Below are 21,004 nucleotides of genomic sequence, written 5' to 3'. Positions count from 1 at the left end.
CCTCTGAGCTGTTTAGTACAATCCAGCTGTGAAAGAAAGAAAGCTACCCTGGGGTTGTGTTGCTGGAATTTAACCTCTCACTGCATCCATACCCCCCCCACTGACGTCTGTGTCCCAGAGGCTTGTCGGTGAGGCAATGCACCCCTCTGCCCGAAAACGTTACCCCACACCGGATCTGATTGACATTTCCCCTTCCTCTAATATGAGAAAGCCTCTCCTCTCCTGAAGTGGCCTCATTTGCTGTGTGGTTTCTCCCCAACAGCCTTCCTTCCTTCCTTCCTTCCCCATTCGTCTTTGCAGAACCACAGCTTCTGCACTCCTCTCTGGGCAGAAAGGGAGCCGTCTGCCCCAAAGAAAGCAGAGTTGTCCCACCCGGCCTCCTGTCTTGTTGGGGTGAAGGGTCCAGCCAAGCACAGCGAGCGACCTGGGGGTCACTGGTGGCTGAGTGGAAGCAGGAGCAGCCGGAGGAGCCCAGGCATTCTGGTGGTCCTGCTGGCGGCAGCATCCAGCGTGTGAAGTCCCACAATGGGGAGGAGGCAGGAGCGTCATCGGAGCCTAGCAGGTGAGGCAAACAGGGGTGTAAGAGAAAGCCTAGGCATCTGGCAAGGTGCTGAAAGGGAACCGCAACAGGTTTTCCTCTTTCTTTGTGGCTGCATTCCCCGTGGCTGTGTCCATTTGTATAAGAGAGGAGGGAAGAAGGGGTGGGAGCAGACCATAGGCGCCGACTCCATGGGGCCTGAGGGGGCCCGAGCCCCCTCAAAAATTCATTTGGGGGGCTCTGCCCCCCCAATAATTTAAGAAAATTATTAGGCACCTTGCCAAAAACCGCGCAGGGGACTCCGGCGCGCGCCTCCCAAAGTGACCGGGAGCTCCTGAGAAGGGGCGGGCAGGTCGGTCAGTCAAAGGAAGACCCCCAGCGGCGGGACTTTAGAAAGGAATGGAGCCGCGGGGCCGAGGAACGGCGTATTCGTCACCGGCGAGGGACCAGGGTGAGGGGAGAATGGAGGGGACGGGAGTTCCCGCCGCCGGAGCGGGGCTTTTTTTCTGGGTTCGGCTAAGGTGACGTTGGTAGGAGGGGGTGGCCGCCTCCCGGCGCGAAGCCTGGGGAGGGCAGGCCGGTTCTTGCATGCAAAAGCACCACTGCCATCCTGCCGCCAGTATGGACCCCGGTATGGGCCCCCCCAATATTTTTTATAAGTCGGCGCCCCTGGAGCAGACCAATTTGACAACATCCCTGCCCATGGATCCTCAGCAACAACAACAACAAGTGGTTTCTTTTAAAATTGTAGACCAATGCAGAAAGAAGGAAGTTTGCAAGCATGCAGTTGAACACACACAAAAGCAACATAGAAACAGACGTACGGTGTATTCCCACGCATGTTGACTCGGAAGATAGCCCTGTTTAGTTTAATGGAACTTACGTACTTCCATGTAGGGGTCAGTTTTTATTTTCTCCCTATCCCGTTTTTCCAATCTCAAACTCAGTTCTCCGCACTTTGAAGCAATTTGTGATTTTATTTTTAAACGCTCGTTGAAATTGTTCCGCAAATTAGGGGGCATTTCTCCTAATAAACATGCTTTTGTGTGCAGTTTTGACTAACGCACACTTTTTGGAAGCAATTTCTTCTAATGTAATGCACTTTTGTATATTATGTTCCACTAAGAACATATTTCATATTTATGCGAATTTTCTCCGCAATATTCAACTTGGTAGGGGAACTACATCATAGAATTCAGTAAAGTGAGAATTTTGAAGGATGTCTTTATTTTCATTATTGTACTGTTTTGGGACATGCAAATCTGAGAGACTGATTTTCATGTGAACTGAATCAAATTTCATGACTATTGGCAGCTGCATATATACACCGTATTTTTCGCTCTATAAGACGCACCAGACCATAAGACGCACCTAGTTTCTGGAGGAGGAAAACAAGAAAAAAATATTCTGAATCCCAGAAGCCAGAACAGCAAAAGGGATCGCTGCGCAGCGAAAGCAGCGATCCCTCTTGCTGTTCTGGCTCCTGGGATAGTTGCGCAGCCTGCATTCGCTCCATAAGACGCACACACATTTCCCCTTACTTTTTAGGAGGGAAAAAGTGAGTCTTAGAGAGCAAAAAATACGGTATATATATATTTGGCCTAGTACAGGTGTTTTTGTTTTCTTCTCCACAACACAGCCTCCATCCTGAGTTCTTGCTTCCTGCTGACTCAAGCCCAGGGCAAGACCGAAATACACATCACAGTTGACCCAAATGAGCTGAGAGAAGGACAGAGTGTCACCTTAACACCAGGAAGTGTTGATCTGAAGCCATACCGCGGCTGCACCTGGTTTCGAGGGACACTTGAAAACAAAAATCGAATATTTACCTATGCCAGAATTCCATTTGAGGATCGGCTAAATGGACCTGCCTTCACAGGGAGGGAGACTGTCGACTCGCTTTGCTCCCTTCGCATCACACTTTTAAGGCTAAATGACTCGGGAATGTATACATTGACAGTGGGTTTACCTGTGGTTTACAAAACAGGGAATGCAAACCTAACTGTCTTAGGTATGAATCTCGCTTCCTTTCCCATCTTTAAGAGGTGAACTTGATGCCTTTAGAAGTAACCTTTTATCCCTCCAAAGTTGTGTCCTCAGTTCAGTTCCTGACTAGATTTATGATTATTATATCCTCCAATGAACTTGCCCCCAGTACATCTACCGCCCTAGAGAAGTCCAGGCACAACTGCTGAGTTCAGTAATCACAAGCAAATAATGAAGGTTTGGAAAATAAGTTTTCCTTTAGGTTCCAGCTGTGGGATGGTTCTTTTCAGCTTTTAGTTTCCCAGCACAATGTGGTAGCTAGTCCGAAAGCTCTCTTTTCAACTTCATAGAATGGGCGTTTTGCTCAAAGGGGAGGTCTCTTTCCCTTCCTTTTTCTCTCCTTTACCATAATCTTAGTTTTCAGGTCAATAATTATTATTATTTTATTTATTTATTTATTTATTTATTTATTTATTTATTTATTTATTTATACCCTGCCGATCTGGCTGGGCTTCCCCAGCCACTCTAGGCAGCTTCCAAAAAAAATTAAAATACTGTAATACATCAAACATTAAAAGCTTCCCTAAACAGGTCTACCTTCCTGTTAACTCAATGTTGCAGGAAATGTTATAGCACAGGGGTCAGCAATTTTTTTCAGCAGGGGGCTGGTCCACTGTCCCTCAGACCTTGTGGAGGGCAAGACTATTTGTTTTGGAGGGGGATGAACAAATTCCTATGCCCTACAAATAACCCAGAGATGCATTTTAACTAAAAGCACACATTCTACTCATGTAAAAACACATTGATTCCCGGACTGTCCGCTGGCCGGATTTAGAACATGATTGGGCCGGATTCGGCCCCCGGGCCTTAGTTATAGCTGAAGAGAAGAGCCAGCAAGGCTGGAGGGAGGAGCTGCTGGGATTCTTGACTTTCTCTTGTCTGATGTTGACTTCTTGATTTCTCTCCTGGAACACATGAAAGCATTTTGTTGTTTGCCTTGTCTAGCGCTAGGGAAAGCACAATATCTGCCTCAGGCGCCAGATTTTGGTGCCTATTGAAGATGGCCAGGGTATAAATATTATTATTATTATTATTATTATTATTATTATTATTATTATTATTATTATTATTTATTAGCAGCAGATTATTGGATTATTAGAAATTACGGTAAATATTTTAAATAGGATTGGGAGCTCTGCTTGTGTTCCCCATCTTAGCCTTAGCTTCTCCTACTTCCGGTCCTGCTGGAGCCCTCGCTGGGACCATTATCGGATCTCTGGCTGTGATATTGGTGCTGATGGGAACCCTGACTTACGTCTTCCTCCGTGAGTAACACCAGCACTGGCCCCATGGTTCAGACCCTCCAAGTGTCCCTATTTTGCAGGGACACCCCTGATTTAGAGAAGACATCCCGGTTTCTGATATGATCCCGGAATGCCCTGCTTTTCCTTAGGTAAAGGTAAAGGGTAAAGGGACCCCTGACCATTAGGTCCAGTCGTGACCGACTCTGGGGTTGCGGCGCTCATCTCGCTTTATTGGCCGAGGGAGCCGGCGTTTGTCCACAGACAGCTTCCGGGTCATGTGGCCAGCATGACTAAGCCGCTTCTGGCGAACCAGAGCAGCACACGGAAACGCCGTTACCTTCCCGCTGGAGCGGTACCTATTTATCTACTTGCACTTTGTGCTTTCGAACTGCTAGGTTGGCAGGAGCAGGGACCGAGCAACCGGGAGCTCACCCCGTGGCGGGGATTCGAACTGCTGACCTTCTGATCAGCAAGTCCTAGGCTCTGTGGTTCATCTATTTTCATCGGAGAAATATTGGAGGGTGTGGAGTTATGCTACCCCCGAGCCAAGTAGATAAGTAACTATACAACTTTTAGAAGACACCTCAAGGCAGTCCTGTATAGGGATGGTGTTTTGTTTTGTTTTGAAGTTTAATGGGCAGTATATAAATAATAAATAAACTGGAGAAATGTTGGAGGATGTGGACTAGTTTGTTCCTATTTTCATTAGAGAAATGTTGGAGGGTATAGAGTTATCTGACCCACCCACCCCCCGAGCCATCTGAAGGCAATCCTGTATAGGAAAGGGTTTTTTATGTTTAATGTTTTATTCTTATTTTTTTATATATGTTGGAAGCTGCCCAGAGTGGCTGGGGCAACCCAGGAAGATGGGTGGGGTATAAATAGTAAAATTACCATTATGGAAATGGACGCCCCTATTTTCATTGGACAAATGTTGAAGGGTATGCATAGTTCAGGGGTCGCTCTTCATTGAGCTGCTGATGGCCTCAACAGACACACAACACACTCACTTACTTACTTACTTACTCACTCACTCACTTTCACTCTCTCTCTCTCTCTCTCTCTCTCTCTCTCTCTCACACACACACCAACCATTGGGGCCACACAGACAAGCTTGGCTCCCATTCAAAAGCCACAGTGCACCCACACACTGCTGAAACAGCTGCCTGAGAGACTAGAGGGGAGTGGCAGCACAGCTGGGTTCAGCCTACGTAGAGGCCCTTCTGAGCTCCTGGGGTCCTCAGCCAGTGCATGATCTGGCAACAGGCCGAACCACTGGAACCTTCCAGACTGTTTTGGTGCATTTCCTGCTATGGGACAGGAAGCAGATGAGGAACCCAGGTTGCTTCCACTCTGTGGAGTTATTATTATTATTATCAATTATTAATATTTTTTATTTATTATTTATACACCGCCCATCTGGCTGGGTTTCCCCAGCCACTCTGGGCGGCTCTCAACAGAATATTAAAAATGCGATAAAATATCAAACATTAAAAAGGCTGCCTTCAGATGTCTTCTAAAAGTCAGATGGTTGTTTATTTCCTTGGCATCTGGTGGGAGGGCGTTCCACAGGTCGGGCGCCACTACCGAGAAGGCCCTCTGCCTGGTTCCCTCTAACCTCACTTCTCGCAGTGAGGGAACCGCCAGAAGACCCTCGGAGCTGGACCTCAGTGTCCACTGCATTTCATTCACACACACCTCTTGCATTGCTTATTCAGTTATTGGGGGGGTTGTTGTTTTCAGAACTCAGAAAATTCAACTTTTTTAACTTTGAGGAATAGCTGGACAGTTTTGCCAGGTACAGAGGGCTTATTGCCCTGCTATTCTGGCCAATTGTGGCCCATAGAGCAACTTCCTAAATTATCCTAGACAGTTCCATGTCCTCTCCATTAGTTTGCCCCACTTCTTTCAAATAGCCCTATTGTTGTTATTTATTCATCCAAAGATCACGGGGTGGTTTACAATATGCAAGACGCATAAGAATACAGAAAACTGAGTAAGGGAATCATTTTGCTGAAGATTGCTTGAAGTTACACTGCTGTCGCAGGCTGATCGGTAGAGTCTACACCGGAGTAAGGAATTCCGTGTTAAGACTTTATTCCCGGACTTCCCCCCCCCCCCCCAGGTGTCCGTCATAGGAAAGACAAAACTTCTACCACAACCTCTGCGGCCACACCCACCCCTCAAATATATGAGAATGTTCTTCCACCGGGACAGAGAAAGCCTGAGGTAAGTGACGCGGGGTGGGTATTTGTCATGAGATAAATACTCCTCAAGCATGTAGCTATTTCAGAGGGCCCATTGACATAGAAATGCAAGCCCATATCCCCCCCCTCCCCAATTTCATCTGAATTTACCCTTTCAGGCAGCAGGGAGGGGGGTGCGCGCAATGAAATTCAGTAAGTTAAAGAAACAATAAACAAACAGAAACAACAAACAGTCGCCCGACTGGAAATTCGTTGTTTTTTTTCAAAGATATTTATTAAAGTTTTTAAAATATAACAATGAAAATGAAAAATAAAAAGAAACAAAATACAACATAAAAACAATTAAAAAACAAATAATTTCCCATAACATATCTTCCTTACGCTTATTTCCCCAGACCTCCTCATACCTCCCTTCTTTGTATTCCACTTCAATTTGTTAATTCAGCAAATCCTTACCATTAAGCTTTTACCCATTTGTAAACCTTTTTTTTTTCGTATCTCCTAAAGCATTACAGCTGGAAACCCCTTAGTTTCTTTCCAACATCCTTCTAACATTCATCAATTTTACAATATTTCTGTAAATAGTCTTTAAATTTCTTCCAGTCTTCTTTTACCAACTCTTCTCCCTGGTCTCGGATTCTGCCAGTCATTTCTGCCAATTCCGTGTAGTCAATCAGGAAATTCGCACTAACAAGAACTGGACCATTCAGCAGCTGCCGGCGCATTCCTGCCTGGATAGCACAGTTATCAGGGTGCTGCTGCTGAGAATGGCAAGGTTGCAGGTTCGATCCCCGTACGGGACAGCTGCATTTTCCTGCATTGCAGGGGATTGGACCAGATTATCCTCAGGGTCCTGATGTAGAAAAAGCATGCTCCTTTCCCCTAGTGGGGTATCCAAGAGCCCATACAGAGTCCGTAAGTGGGTTCTGTATCAGTAGGAGAAAATAACAGAGGCCAACCAGAGTATATTGAGAAGCAAAGCAGCTAGTAAGCCTTATTAAACTGTTGCAACAGAGTCCTCACTCACCACATGCAGGAGGGAGGAGGAACCCAGAGCCATGGTGTGCAAGCCCTTATATAGACACTTGAAATTGCCCACCCTGTAGCTCAAGACCATCCCCAAAACATCATACATACATCACAAAAGCATGCAGTCTACAACAGAAATCCTGTCTGTCAGGATACCTGACAATGGTCACTGATTGCTTTACCTGGGCAGCCCGGCCATTCTTTTGTGATGGTAAATACTTAATTCCTGAATCCAGGTCACAGGCTCACCCTATTCATACACAAATACACCCTTAAGACTGGTAAGCAAAAATGGAGAGGTTTTCCTATTTCCTTCCTCCTTGCAGAGAAATATTTGAAGTCAATTTGGAAGAGTCTCTGAATGGTTCCAGGATTGCTCTCCTGTACTATTTCGGGCATGTAGTTTAAATGCTTATGTGTTTGCCTTGTAAATTTATGAGCATTTAATTTATATATTTGAGACCTCAAATTCTTATAACAGCCCCTTCCAACTCTACAATTTTGTGACCGATGAATGATCTTTGCCATCTTTTTCTCTTTGTTGCAGATTGAGCCTGAAAGCTCCTCTGACGCTGCCAATGTATATTTGGTGAGTGGAAATCCCTTGCGCTTCAAATGTCAAATATGTTCCAAATATCTGTTGTTGGCCGGAGCCCCTCAGCAGCTATCACGCTTCATCAATGCAGCCGGATCTACATGGGCTTCCAATTTATTTGCATTCCATGCAGGGCCATCTTACCCATAGGCACTAGGGGCGCGGGGCATCCGGGCGCAGTCTCTCAGGGGTGCCAGGCCGAGAGACTGGGGCCAAGATTTGAAGGGGATTGGGAAGAGTCAACAGCCGCTGCTGAGCGGAGCAGAACAGAGCCCATCAGAGTACAAAGCTCTTCTGCTGCGGGTGAGCGAGGCACTGAGGCAGCCGGCCAGCCCTGCGCTCCTGCTCGCCTGGGATTGGTGGGCCGTTGAGAGGCCCGTCCAGCGCACGCTGCTCACACGAGGCACCTGGCTTCGCTCAGCCGCCTCAGTCTCGACTGTTGTTGCACTGGGCTCTGCTTGCCCACCCCTGGCCCCGGCCTTGCTCTGCTGCCACCGCCGCCTCAGGCTACTCTGTTGTTGTTGAGGTGGCCGGCCAAGCCAGCTCTGCTGCGCGCGCCTCGCTGGCCCACCCTAAAAAAGGTCAACAACTTTGGGGTTCCCCCTACAACTCTGGGCAACTTGGGGGGGCACCGGATGGATCTTTGTACCCCGGTGCTGCATATGCTTTAGACGGCCCTGATTCCATGCAAAGGAGACACAGTAAAAGGGCTTATACCAGGCATCCCCAAACTCGGCCCTCCAGATGTTTTGGGACTACAACTCCCATCATCTCTGACCACTGGTCCTGTTAGCTAGGGATGATGGGAGTTGTAGTCCCAAAACATCTGGAGGGCCGAGTTTGGGGGTGAATGGCTTATACACATCCACCTTTGGCTCTGTGTGTCGCCGTTTGCTCCAATTTGATTGTTAGAAGCAAGTTTTCACAGGGAAACTGGCGAGGCAAAAGAAAAAAGAACTTTGTTGTCTGTTGTTACTGGACCTGGTAAGCCCAGCCAGGTGAGAATGGATGAGCCCTACCTCATGCGGAATGAGGGCAATTTGCAAATGAAAATGTGTTTTTGGCTTCCACCTGAGCCATCTCCATTTTATCTTTAGGACTTGCAGCCCACAACCCAGTCTGTATATGAAGAGATAAAGAGATAACAGATGGACCCCGCAACCTTCTCTCCACTGCTGAGGCCTCTCCCGGGCCCTCAAGCTTCTTTCCCTTTCCAATTTCTTCCTTTCAGCTGCAGCCAAGTGATTTTCGGGACCAGGACATTTTCTCTTCAGGGCTTAATCCTTCTGGAAATCCTAGTCCTTGTTCTGAACACAGGAGCCAGCCTTGGTTCCTGAGAGACTTTCGTGCTGTATGATGGGAACAACTTGCAGATACTGAGACAGAGACGCGAGGGAACCTCTCCCTGGAAAAGGCCGGACTGAAATCCTTGAAATCACACCTTACATGTCTAAAGGATTGGCGCTGAGGGGGAAGAAAGGAAGTGGGCAAATCCTCATTAAAACGCACCAGCATCTTTCACCTACTAGACACATTTTTGTACGCCATTTGAAGGATGTTCTAATTCTTGCAAGCAATTTCTCTTAATATGATGCATGGTTTCCTGAGATTTCCATGGATCAATTCTTTTCAATGAACACTTTCACCTAATATATGCATTCTGGCATTTCAAAGTTTGGATAAGTGAAAATTTAGAAGCATGGCTGCAGTTCAGTTCTCATGATCCAGAAAGAGACCTCATTCCATACTCTCCAACATTTCTCCGATGAAAATAGCGACGTCCCATTCCATAATTATAATTTTACTATTTATACCCCACACATCTTATTCGGTTGCCCCAGCCACTCTGGGCAGTTTCCAACATATATAAAAACATAATAAATCATTAAACACTAAAAAAAAAACCCCTTCCTTATACAGGATTGCCTTCAGACAGCTTGGGGGTCGGATAACTCCAACATTTCCCCAATGAAAATAGGGATGTCCTAAGGAAAATTGGGACATTCAGGGATCAAATCAGAGACCGGGAAGTCTTCTCTAAATCTGGGACACTCCTGGAAAATAGGGACACTTGGTGAAGGGTCTGTTATTCTTGAGAAGAAGTCTCTCCTCTTGTGAGGGTCACTCATCTGCTGCCTGGTTCCCCCCAGCAGGTTCCGGACTAGAGTGACCTCCTTCCTCATTCCTCTTTGCTATCCATCAACTGCAGAACCATATCTCTAGCACAGGGGTAGGGAAGCTAAGGCCCATGGGCCACAAGCAGCCCACAGGGGTCGTTTAAAAGGCCCACGAGCCACCCCCGAACTGAGCTGCTCACTCGGCAAGTCCCCATACGCTGCACTAAACCAGCGCAGTGCGGAGCAGGGACTCACTTCTGTAGCGCCGAAAATTGCATCTGCGCATGTGCATGTTGACATTTCCATTCCACCTTAAGGTGCAGATGTGTGGAATTGTTGTGTGTCACATGTCTGTTTACATTCCAGCACAGCTTGCTGTGTTTTTATCTGTTCTCTCTGAGATGATGATGATGATGAGAGAGAGAGAGAGAGAGAGAGAGAGAGAGAGAGAGAGATGTTTCTTTGTCCTGATTTATGATGAATAAATCTGTAGTTGTATCATGCTTCCATAAGCCTCACGCCTATTCTGTGTGCGCAGTTCGATCAGCTGATAGTGTGCACTGGCTGAGTAAGCCCAGGTCGCTGATTTACGTCAGAGCAGAGGTGATGGTCTTCACAGCAGGATGGCTGGAAGGAGACTGCTCAGCCCGGGCTAGTCAGCTGACCTCCCGGCCCTCTGCATGCCAACAGCGCAGACACCGAAAATTGCGTCTGCACAGACGAGCGTGTGCGCAGTCCAGCCCATGGAGGGAACTCCACTGGAGTGAACTGGCCCAGGTGAGGTAAACCTTGCTGTCCCCTGCTCTAGTACTCTGTCCCCCTGCTCTAGTACTCTGACATCCCATCAAGGGAGATAGCTTCCTACAGGGCAATGGTGCCAGCCTCCTACCTCATTGGACTGGACTCAGTCCAGCAGGCTCAGAGGGTGGTCGGGAGCCGCAGGTGGGTGTGTGGGTGTTTGGTAGGGAGAGGAGCCAGAGGAACGCAGTCATCCTCCTGCTGCTGGCGAAAGAATCCAGCTTTCCAGGTGAGGTGAACTGGGGTGACAGTGATGGGTGAGGATGATTTGCTCTCTGCTCCATATCAACCACAAGTGTCACTGATGAGAAAACTTCCAGAAATCAAAGAGAGGGTACAACTACTTAATGGGTTCAGAAGATTAAACACCTATGCATGAAATCTTGGTTCACTTGTATCGGGGGGGGGGGGAGTAGTATGGCAATACCTTAGCACAGTAGTTCTCTGAGCCACACTTTCAAAATAAAAATTTGCTCATGCTGCAATGAATTTTTTAATTTTTTTTTATAAGAAATGCACTGGAAAACAAAAAGAAACAACACCTATCAGTGCTTGATTTATAACATAGGGCTTATAATATGATTGGGTTTCCCCAGCCACTCTGGGCGGCTCCCAACAAAATATTAAAATACGATCAAAACATCAAACATTTAAAACTTCCCTAAATAGGGCTGCCTTCCAATGTCTTCTAAAAGTCAGATAGTTGTTTATTTCTTTTGACATCTGGTGGGAGGGTGTTCCACAGGGCGGGAGCCACTACCGAGAAGGCCCTCTGTCTGGTCCCCTGTAACCTCACTTCTCGCAGTGAGGGAACCACCAGAAGGCCCTCGGAGCTGGACCAAAGTGTCCGGGAAAAACGATGGGGGTGGAGATGCTCCTTCAGGTATACTGGGCCAAGACCATTTAGGGCTTTAAAGGCCAGCACCACTTTGAATTGCTCTTGGAAACGTACTGGGGGCCAATGTAGGTTTTTCAGGACCGGTGTTATATGGTCTCAGTGGCCATATAACTACACTGAAATGTAACTACTTGGCGGCCACTATACTACACTGAAATGTTTAAATGTTTCTTTGGTGGTCCGTATAGTTAAAGCTTTGGTTTTCCCAGATGTATGGAAGTGAGAGATGGACCATAAAGAAGGCCGAAGAATTGATGCTTTTGAATTATGGTGCTGGAGGAGACTCTTGAGAGTCCCATGGACTGCAAGAAGATCAAACCTCTCCATTCTTAAGGAAATCAGCCCTGAGTGCTTACTGGAAGGACAGATCCTGAAGCTGAGGCTCCAATACTTTGGCCACCTCATGAGAAGAGAAGACTCCCTGGAAAAGACCCTGATGTTGGGAAAGATGGAGGGCACAAGGAGAAGGGGACGACAGAGGACGAGATGGTTGGACAGTGTTCTTTTTTTTAAATTTCTTTTTATTAAGTTTCATATACATAACCAAAAAAAGAACACCAAATCAGCCATTACAAAAAATAAAATAATAATAATAAATAAATAAATGAGTTACAAATGTCCAAATATAACATCAGAATCTTATCCATTTCCATTCCAGTTATTTGTCTTCACATTTATTTCTTTATAACTTTAAGAACTTAAATCCCTCTTCTACCCCCTGCCGACCTCCATCCCGCCCGCTTTCAGGCTTCTTAATATACATAATTTGTTTCTCCTGCAGCTTGTGATTGTTAATGATTTGCACATCGTAAGATTTATATCAAACCTGCTATAGTCTTTAAGTGGTTGGACAGTGTTCTTGAAGCTAGCAGCATGAGTTTGCCCAAACTGCGGGAGGCAGTGGAAAACAGGAGTGCCTGGGGTGCTCTGGTCCAGGGGGTCACGAAGAGTCGGACACGACTAAACGACTAAACAACAACAATCTTCCTGCCATGATTGCCATCCTCTCTTGCCACACCAGGATGGCATGAACCACTGCCTTCACGTGTGATGTGTGTCTAGACACTAACACTATTAAGTGTAAAGGAAATGTGAAATTGGGTGCCAAGTTCCTGGTTGGGAGACTAAGGTGGGTTTGTGGTCCTGATTGGTTTGAAGACCACTGCTTTAGACCTTTTCCATAATTAATCCTCAACTTCCCAACTCTGTATGACAGTCTGCCTGGACCCAGTTCTTCAGCTCAGATCACATCTTTGCTACCAGCTCTGAGAGGCGGGTGCTGACGAGTTAAGCATTTGAGCAAATTGTTCCCGGAGTGGCTTGGCATATGAGGAAGAAGCATAGAGTTCTGGTATGGGTGTCTTGCAGTTCTTGGGGAAAACCCAGTCTCGAAATCTCAGCTGCCCAGTTCCCCTCTGTGTGGTCAATGACTCAGCCGGAGGCAGCAGTGGCACTGCATGCTGGGCAGGGAGCAGAGAAGGACCCCAGAACACCAGCTGTGAGGAGACAGGCAGCCTAAACCAAGCCCCCAAAAAGAGTGCCCGCAAGATGGGCAGGCCATGGATGGCGTCCTGGCAGATGCTGCTCTTAGCAGGTGAGAGACCAGCACCCTACAAGGGGAAGGACTTACTTTGGGGGGAGTAGGGGATGTCCAAAGGATTTGCTCCTTCCAATTCTGATGCTGGCTGACTTTATTTGCATTTCTCAGACTAATGTGGGGCTGGGAGCTTAACTCTCCCTCAGATTTCATACTTCTCCAAACGTTGTTGAGATGGAGCTCTCCAGAATTCCAGCTAGAGGAAGCTGTTGTTTTGAGAGAAAATGCGTTTTAAAACATGCAATTAGGTGCATATTTTAAAATGGAGGGTTGCCTTGCTGCTGCCCTAACATTTCCACAGGTGTTGCTGGCAGGGAATCTGAATGAAGAGAGCTGGAGTTACAAACAGTAGAGAGGTAGAAGGACTTTGAAGGTGTCCCTACACCTTCCAGCGAATTAGCTGTGGGGAAGAGGGGAAGTACTAGGGGGGCAAGCTGGGGTTCTTACGGAGCCAGAGACAGAGAGCTCGGATCTCAATGAAGCATCAAAGAAACCAGTGCTTGGGTTGTGGAAAGAGCTCCATTAGCAAGGCACATCATCCCACCTCACAGGAAAGAAATGTCACAGGTTTGAAACCATCTGAATGCTTAGAATGTGGAACGAGCTTCAGTCACAAGGCTAGTTCTACTTCACATTTTTAAAAAATCCACGCAGGAGAGAAACCATAGGAAGCAAGTCTAGAGTGAGAGACTAGGATGATGTCCACAGTTTCCACAAACTCTACTTGTTGTGGGCGAACTGAGAGTTTGTTTCAGTGCTTTTTTTTCTGGGGGGACGCAGAGGGACGCATGGAGCTCAAGGCGGCTTCTGTAGTTCCCCTGTTGCTCATTCAAGCCCCACAACAACCCTGTGAGGTAGAGGTTAGGCTGAGAGGTAGCAACTCTCACAAGGTCGCCCAGTGAGCTTCACGGCCGAGTGGGGAATCGAACCCTGGTCTCCCAGGTCCTAGGCTGACACTTTAACCACTGCACTACCACTGGCCAATTTCTCTACCATCCCCAGATTATGGGCAGCAGTCAGCCTGGTTTAGTGTGCATCAGGAGCCTTTTCTGATCTTGCTATTCTGAGTCAGAGAAAGTATTGACTCATCATGGTGACCCAACTCATTGGCTCTGTAGCATCCCTAATTCACACTCTCCCAGGAACAAGAGGATGGATGAATATGATGCAAAGATGATATCACCACCAGTCCAACACTAAAACTCTGTACAGAAGGATGGGGTATGTTACAGTGAAGGAGAATTTAAGCTAACTTGCACAAACTGGTCTGAAACTCTTTGGCAACTCCATCGTCTTGGCCTAGAACCATTTCCCCCCTTTTATTTCTTTTTCTTCTCCATCCTGCAGCCTCCATCCCACGTTCTTCCGTCCTGCTGATTCCAGGCCAGGGCAAGACGAAAACACACATCACAGTTGAACCAGAAACCCTGAGGGAAGGACAGAGTGTCACCTTAACACCAGGACGTGTTGATCTGTTTAGCTGCCACTGGTACCGAGGGGCAGCTGAAGAGAAAAATAAGATCTTTGTTTATTCACTAAGTCCATTTGCTGAACAGAAAAATGGACCTGCCTTCAGTGGGAGGGAGTCTGGGGCCACAGACTGCTCCCTTCGCATCACAGATTTAAGGCTGAGCGACTCTGGAACTTATACATTAAGAATGGGAGGATTTCTACGAAATGAAATGGGAGCTACCAGTATAACCATCTCAGGTATTTCCCCCCCCCTCCTTTCTCACCTTTTAGAGATGCCTTCAGATGTCCCCTCTCTTTTATCTGTCCAGAGTTGTTACATTCCTGCATTGCAGGGGGTTAGACTAGATGTCCCTTGAACCCCTTCCAACTCTACGGTTCTGTGATCTGCTGAGTTTTGCATCTGCCGAGGACCAAGTAAACTTGCCTCCAGAACAACACCTTCTGTGGAGAAGCCCAATCATAATAATAATATTATTATTTTATTATTTATATCCCATCCATCTGGCTGAGTTCAGTAATTATAAGTGAACCGCGAAGGCTTAGATTTGTTTGTTTATTTATTTTTAAGGCTCTGCTAATGGGACACGGCTCCTTTCCTGGAGCAGCTTAGCAGAACAAAGTTTATGTTTCCCGAATGTGCCCTAACCCCAAGCAAAATGCACATAAATCTCTCCCAACACGCCAGGAAGAACCCCAAAAGCTCCCTAACCTTTACAACTGCTCGATTCCTGCATTAGCTTATAGTGGGTCAAAATTATGTGTTGAAAATAACAGGGTGCTACTTGATCCCTTTAAGATATTCATCAATGGCAATGTGCTGCATACCCCTCAACTGTCCCGGTAAAACTGGGACATCCTGATTTTTCCCCCACCAGAGAACGGCTGCCTTTTTGAATGCTGTGATCTTGCATGATTTCGCATTGCAAACTCGCCCTGAAAAAGCACTTTTTCAGGGCTGTGTTCATGTAACTCATGCGGAAGTACAGCCCTGGAAGGCAGCTATACAGTGGTACCTCGGGTTAAGAACTTAATTCGTTCTGGAGGTCCGTTCTTAACCTGAAACTGTTCTTAACTTGAAGCACCACTTTAGCAAATGGGGCCCCCGCTGCCACTGTGCCACCGTTGTACAATTTCTGTTCTCATCCTGAAGCAAAGTTCTTAACCCGAGATAATATTTCTGGGTTAGCGGAGTCTGTAACCTGAAGCATATGTAACCTGAAGGGTATGTAACCTGAGGTACCACTGTACTGAGTCGCAGCCTCAAAGTGGCCTTCTCTAGTAGCTACAATTGAAGAGACCTTAACCCAGCAGCTCTCAACCTGTGGTCTCCAGATGTTGTTGGACTACAACTCCCATCATCCCTGAGCTCTGGCCTTGCTAGCTAGGGGTGATGGGAGTTGTAGTTCAACAACATCTGTGGATGTTGAGAAAGGCTGCCTTAAGTAGGTTCAGTGACCATGAGGACCCACAAATGATGACTGTCTTTCTGTTTCATCTGTAGAAATCCTCTCCCACCCAGTTCTGCAGCCGACAGAATCCCTAGTGGCAGAGAACACAACTGTCACCTTACACTGCAACACCTCTGACCGCCTTGATGTCTCCATCCTTTGGTTCAAGGATGGTAATCCTGTCCCATCTAAGACTGGGATTTCTGACCGGAACCGAACCCTCAGGCTAACTGGCATCACCAAAGAGGACGAAGGGATCTATATGTGTCAGGCAGTCAACCCTGTCAGTAATGCTACAAGCAACCCCAGTAAGATAACTATGGCATGTGAGTAATCCACTAATAAACAAGGAACACCTTTCCTCCTGACTCTGCTCTCCATGCTAGGGTTAAGAACCTTTCTTCAGGATGAGAACAGAAATCGTGCTGCAGCAGCGGGAGGCCCCATTAGCTAAAGTGGTACCTTAGGTTATGAACAGTTTCAGGTTAAGAACAGACCTCCAGAACGAATTAAGTTCTTAACCAGAGGTACCACTGTATCTGACTTTTAGAAGACACTTGAAGGCATCCCGTTTAGGGAAGTTTTTAATGTTTATTGCATTATTATTATTTAATAATAATAATAATAATAATAATATTCTATTGGAAGCTGCCCAGAGTAGTTGGGGAAACTCAGCCAGATGGGCAGGGTATTATTATTATTATTATTATTATTATTATTATTGGCTCCTCCTCACCCTGTCCTGTCTGTTCACTATCCCTCAAGCACCCTGTTTCTAGCACTTCCCAGCTCCTCTAAAGTGTGGCCAGAATCCCACCACCAGTCCCCAGTCTCAAAATCCTCTTCCTCTGCGCCTTCCTTGAACAGCTCTTGGTTGGGCAGATTCTACCCCTCTTCCTCATGCAGCCAGTCCCTGACATGGCGGCGCTTAAGTTATGCTGACGGACTCACCATCTGAAGAGGCTCAGAGCTGCACCCCGGTAAAACCCAGTTTACCCAACAGAGTAAGCTCTGCTCCTAACTGTATGGTGGACAGTTTTGCTGCTGTTTTTTGCTGGTCCAGAAACGCTCACTGGGGGGAGGTGTATACAGGATAATGCCCCCCTACCATATTTCCAGCCCCTTGCTTCTACCAGTGGGTCTATAGAGGCTAGATTACAGGCAGTCCTTAATTATGACATCGCTCAGTCTCTTAAATATATGCCTTGCTCTTCAGATTCTTCTGCTTTCAGTTCTGCTGAAGCCCTCGCTGGGACTGTTATCGGGTCTCTGGCCGCAATACTGGTGTTGATGGGAACCCTGACTTACCTCTTTCTCCGTGAGTAAAACCAGAGCAGATCCCAGGCTTCAGGAGACCCTTGTCAGGGCCAGGGCTGAAGTAGCTGCCATGGGCAGCAGAAGCCCAGTAAGCAAGGGTTTGGGGGGCAGGGCCAGGGCCAGCAGCTGTTGCAGAGTAGCAATATTGCACAGCTAGGTAGCTAAACATGTGTAAGACTGACTCCAGACTTCTTCTCCCTCTTTCAGGTGCCCGTCATCGGAATGGCAGAACGTCTTCTCCGGTTGTACCCACCCCTCAGGTATATGAGAATGATCCACCATCTGGAGAAAGAAAACCTCAAGTGAGTGAATCAGGGGGCCTCTAGATGGGTGTTTGTCGTGAGATGGATATTGTGGAATGTGATCCATGAGAGGCAGTCAAGTACAACATTCCTTGTAATGCTAGAGAAGACATGCGAGGGAATGTTTGGTCCAGCCAGTCGAAACTTCCTGTTCCTCCTGGCTGGAGCATCCTTCCTTCTGCATGTGATAGACGGTGGGTATGACCTAACCTGTCCAGGAAATAAAAGGATGAGTCCCGCAGCACACCTCTCTCTTTTTGATCAGCTTTTAGCTTGGACTGCTCTGCTAGCTCTCAGCTAGCAGAAGCACTGGGATTATTTCCCCCATATGGGGTAGATCCACATGTACATATTTGTAACTAAGTCTGCCTTCAGGAATCCAACTGTGAACTGATGTGAGTAAACTTCTTTTATTGACTTTGAATAAGATTGTGGCATCTTTATTCTTTTAAGAGGGATTCAAGGAAACGTATCAGGAACATGCAATTCAATCTGAGACAGATTGAATTGTATAATAGTGAGAGGCTTACACGAGCCTGCAACCAGCTATCTGCTGTGCATGTAAAAAGGGGGGGTGTAACTCTGCTATATAAAGGAACTTGCTAGCACAAGTTAGGAAGGATATTAGTAAACAATATATCCTCTCCTGCCACCCTGAACATTCCCACAGATATTACTCATACAGGCAGATTTTTCATTGAGTTCACAGCCTTCCTTTGGCATCAAGATGCCAGCCTATATTTTCCCCTATGTGGTATTGATTTACCCTTTTCCTAGGGAATGTTGGCCACAATCCGTTCGCAATAACTCAAAGATTCGGCAGTTGTCTGTGCTAGTATAAGCTTCAGCATATTTTTGTGTTCTATCCAGGTTAAGCCTGAAAGTTCCTCCAACAACACATATGAGGTGAGTAGAAGGTCCCTTGCCCTTTGAAATGTTTGGAAAATTTCAACCAGGCTCAAAATATCCATTATCAACCAAATAACAGCCCATTACTGAAAGAGCTGCATTGGCTTCCAGTTAGATTTCAAGCACAAGTCAAATGGCTAGCTTTAAGCTTCTCTCATACTGTTTAGGCCTTAGAGTTCACCTTCTCCCACAGGTAGATCCCCAACCATTTGGACCATCTTCTGAAGCCCTTTTCCAGATCCCCCCCCCCACACACCTTCAGTGGTAATGTGGGTGGCAGCCACAAACAGAGCCTTCACTGAGTGGCACCCCAAGTCTGGAAGTCATCCAGAAGGGAAGTTTGTCTGGCACCAGCACTGCTGTCATTTGGCTACCCAGTGCAAAGGTGGGCAGATTTCCTGTAATAGAAATGGGTATCTTGGGAAGTATAAGCTTTTCCCTCCGCACACCAGAGGAAAGAGCAGCAGATATTGCCCCCAAAATTGCTCTTTTAGAGTGGCAATCCCTGTATTGTAATTTATTCGAATTCCCATGTGAAGGGCACCGAGGTTCCCAGCCGATATAAATTATCCAGACAAAAGGCACTTGCATTGATTTGCTTCTCTGCTTACAAGATGTTCTGTTTCCAAGAATATCAATAAAGAAATGTCATCAGCCCTAGTCTCATGCTGCCCAGGAAAACAATTCAAAACCAAAATGGATCTGACTTTCTTGTTTCTGCCTGACTCATCTCCATTTTCTCTTTAGACCTTGCTGCCCAGAATCCATTCTGTCTACGAAGAGATAAAGGGATAAGACATGGAACCAACAACTTCCTCTCCACTGCTGAGGCCTCTCCTGGGCCCTCAAGCCTCCCTCTTTCCTGTTCAGATCTTTTCCTTTCAGCTGCAGCTGAGTAAATGTAGGGACCAGGACATTTTCTCCGCAGGGCCAGGTGTCAGGAGTGCGGGCAGGAGCCAGGCCCTGTGACCAGTAGGACTTTGCGGGACTGGGGCCTTCCTAAGTTTGTTCTGAAGAGGCAAGGCGCGGCTGCACAGGTGAGGCTGCTTGGTTACTCACAGCACCTGGCGGCAAGAGCCAGGAAGGGATATAAGGTCAGCATTTCCCTTCGGCTCTTTGCCACAGCAACATGTTCCCTGCCCTGCTACGTTTGGCTCCTTGACTCCTTACTTCTTGATCCTCGGACCCCTGACTTCATGACTCCTTGCTTCTTGATCCTCGGACCCTCGGCTTCTTGACTCCTGGCTCTCTGACCCTCGTACTCTGGGCTTCCTGGCTTCTGGACTCCTGTTCCTGCTCCCACCCCGCCATCTTGGCCCCGGTCCTGACGGCCACAGCAGGGACTTTGATCGCCCGTGAACCGGACCGTGACACCAGGTCCTTCTGGAAATCCTAGTCCTTGTTCTGAAGAAAAGAGCCAACCTTGGTCCCCAAGGGACTCTCACGTTGGGAAAGACTTGCAGATACTGAGACAGAGACACAAAGGAAGTTCTCCCTGGAAAGGCCAAACAGAATTGCATCTCGTGAGACTAAAGGATTAATGCTGAACAGGCGAGGAATAGCCATGAAAATTCATCAACCTTTTTGTGTACGCCTCTCTTAATAAACACATTACGTATGCATTTTTTGACCAGCGTTCAAATTTTTGCAAGCACTTTCTCTGAATGTGATGCATCTTTTCCTGTTGTTTTCATGACTATATTCCTTATTACTCACACTTTCCCTTAAAATATACATGCTTGTACACATCAGTTGGTTGCAGAACGGCATTGCAAGATTCAGGTGAGTGTGAATTTTTTATATATATAAATATTAAAGTTTTCACAATATTACATAATGAAAAAGAAAAAAGAAAAAATAGGAAATAAAAAAGTTAAAAATAATTCCATCTTTACATCACTTATCTTTCATTTACTTGTTTCCCGGACCTCCTCATACCTCCCTTTTTTGTATTCCTGTTCAATTTATTAGTTCAGCGATTCCTTTCACTCCTTATTATCCTGATCTTTAATCTTAATATATTATAACATTAAATTTTTACCTGTTAAAAATCCAATTTTTCCATATTCTTTTAAACCATTACAGCTAGAAACCACTTAACTTCAATCCAACATCATTCTAACACAGGTGAGTGTGAATTCTGTAGGATGCCTGCATTTTTGTTCCCATGTTGTTCGGGAAATTTGCACATTTGATATATTTGCCTTCAGTGCAAACTGAACTTCCCTTGGGAACACCACTTCAGCCCTGTCCATCTCTGCTCTGCAACACCAGTATTCGGCAGACCAAATAGTGCTGGGCTCAAGCTCCCATGAACCCCCACCATGCTGCTTGGGGCTGATGGGAGCTAGAGTCTCACAACACCTGGAGGAGCCTAGGATCACAAACACACCCCTGCTCTGTTGCTGATTTCTTCTTCCTGCTTACAAACCAACTTTCCACATATATCAAGTTTCTCCCCTTGCTTGTATCTAATCCAGCCAAGG

At 46.6% G+C, this 21,004-nt stretch overlaps 2 protein-coding genes across 4 annotated transcripts; both read left to right on the top strand.

Moving 5' to 3' along the window:
- The first annotated feature begins 272 nt into the window (after window positions 1–272).
- Window positions 273–9,325, top strand: LOC310712697 (uncharacterized protein). Of its 3 annotated transcripts, none has more exons than XM_083516008.1 (6): window positions 273–562; window positions 2,178–2,549; window positions 3,742–3,849; window positions 5,954–6,057; window positions 7,612–7,653; window positions 8,757–9,325. In XM_083516008.1, exons 1-6 carry the CDS (start codon window positions 526–528, stop codon window positions 8,802–8,804), a joined length of 711 nt encoding a protein of 236 aa, XP_083372134.1. In that variant the 5' UTR covers window positions 273–525; the 3' UTR covers window positions 8,805–9,325. The 3 variants fall into 3 exon arrangements, with proteins under 3 accessions (XP_083372134.1, XP_083372133.1, XP_083372135.1); XM_083516007.1 differs by having other exon boundaries at window positions 3,709–3,849; XM_083516009.1 differs by lacking the exon at window positions 2,178–2,549 and having other exon boundaries at window positions 274–562.
- A 3,593-nt stretch (window positions 9,326–12,918) lies between these two features.
- Window positions 12,919–20,125, top strand: LOC310712678 (cell adhesion molecule CEACAM21-like). The gene is made up of 7 exons (XM_083515969.1): window positions 12,919–13,066; window positions 14,417–14,779; window positions 16,044–16,316; window positions 17,207–17,308; window positions 17,515–17,609; window positions 18,480–18,515; window positions 19,266–20,125. The coding sequence occupies exons 1-7, from the start codon at window positions 13,021–13,023 to the stop codon at window positions 19,311–19,313; spliced, it is 963 nt and encodes a 320-aa protein (XP_083372095.1). The 5' UTR covers window positions 12,919–13,020; the 3' UTR covers window positions 19,314–20,125.
- The last annotated feature ends 879 nt before the right edge of the window (window positions 20,126–21,004 follow it).

Source organism: Podarcis liolepis, assembly GCF_965112155.1.
Source record: "Podarcis liolepis genome assembly, chromosome: 7".
NCBI classification, from domain to species: domain Eukaryota; kingdom Metazoa; phylum Chordata; class Lepidosauria; order Squamata; family Lacertidae; genus Podarcis; species Podarcis liolepis.
The sequence above is the reverse complement of the archived record's forward strand: the minus strand, read 5'-3'. Positions and strand labels throughout refer to the sequence as shown.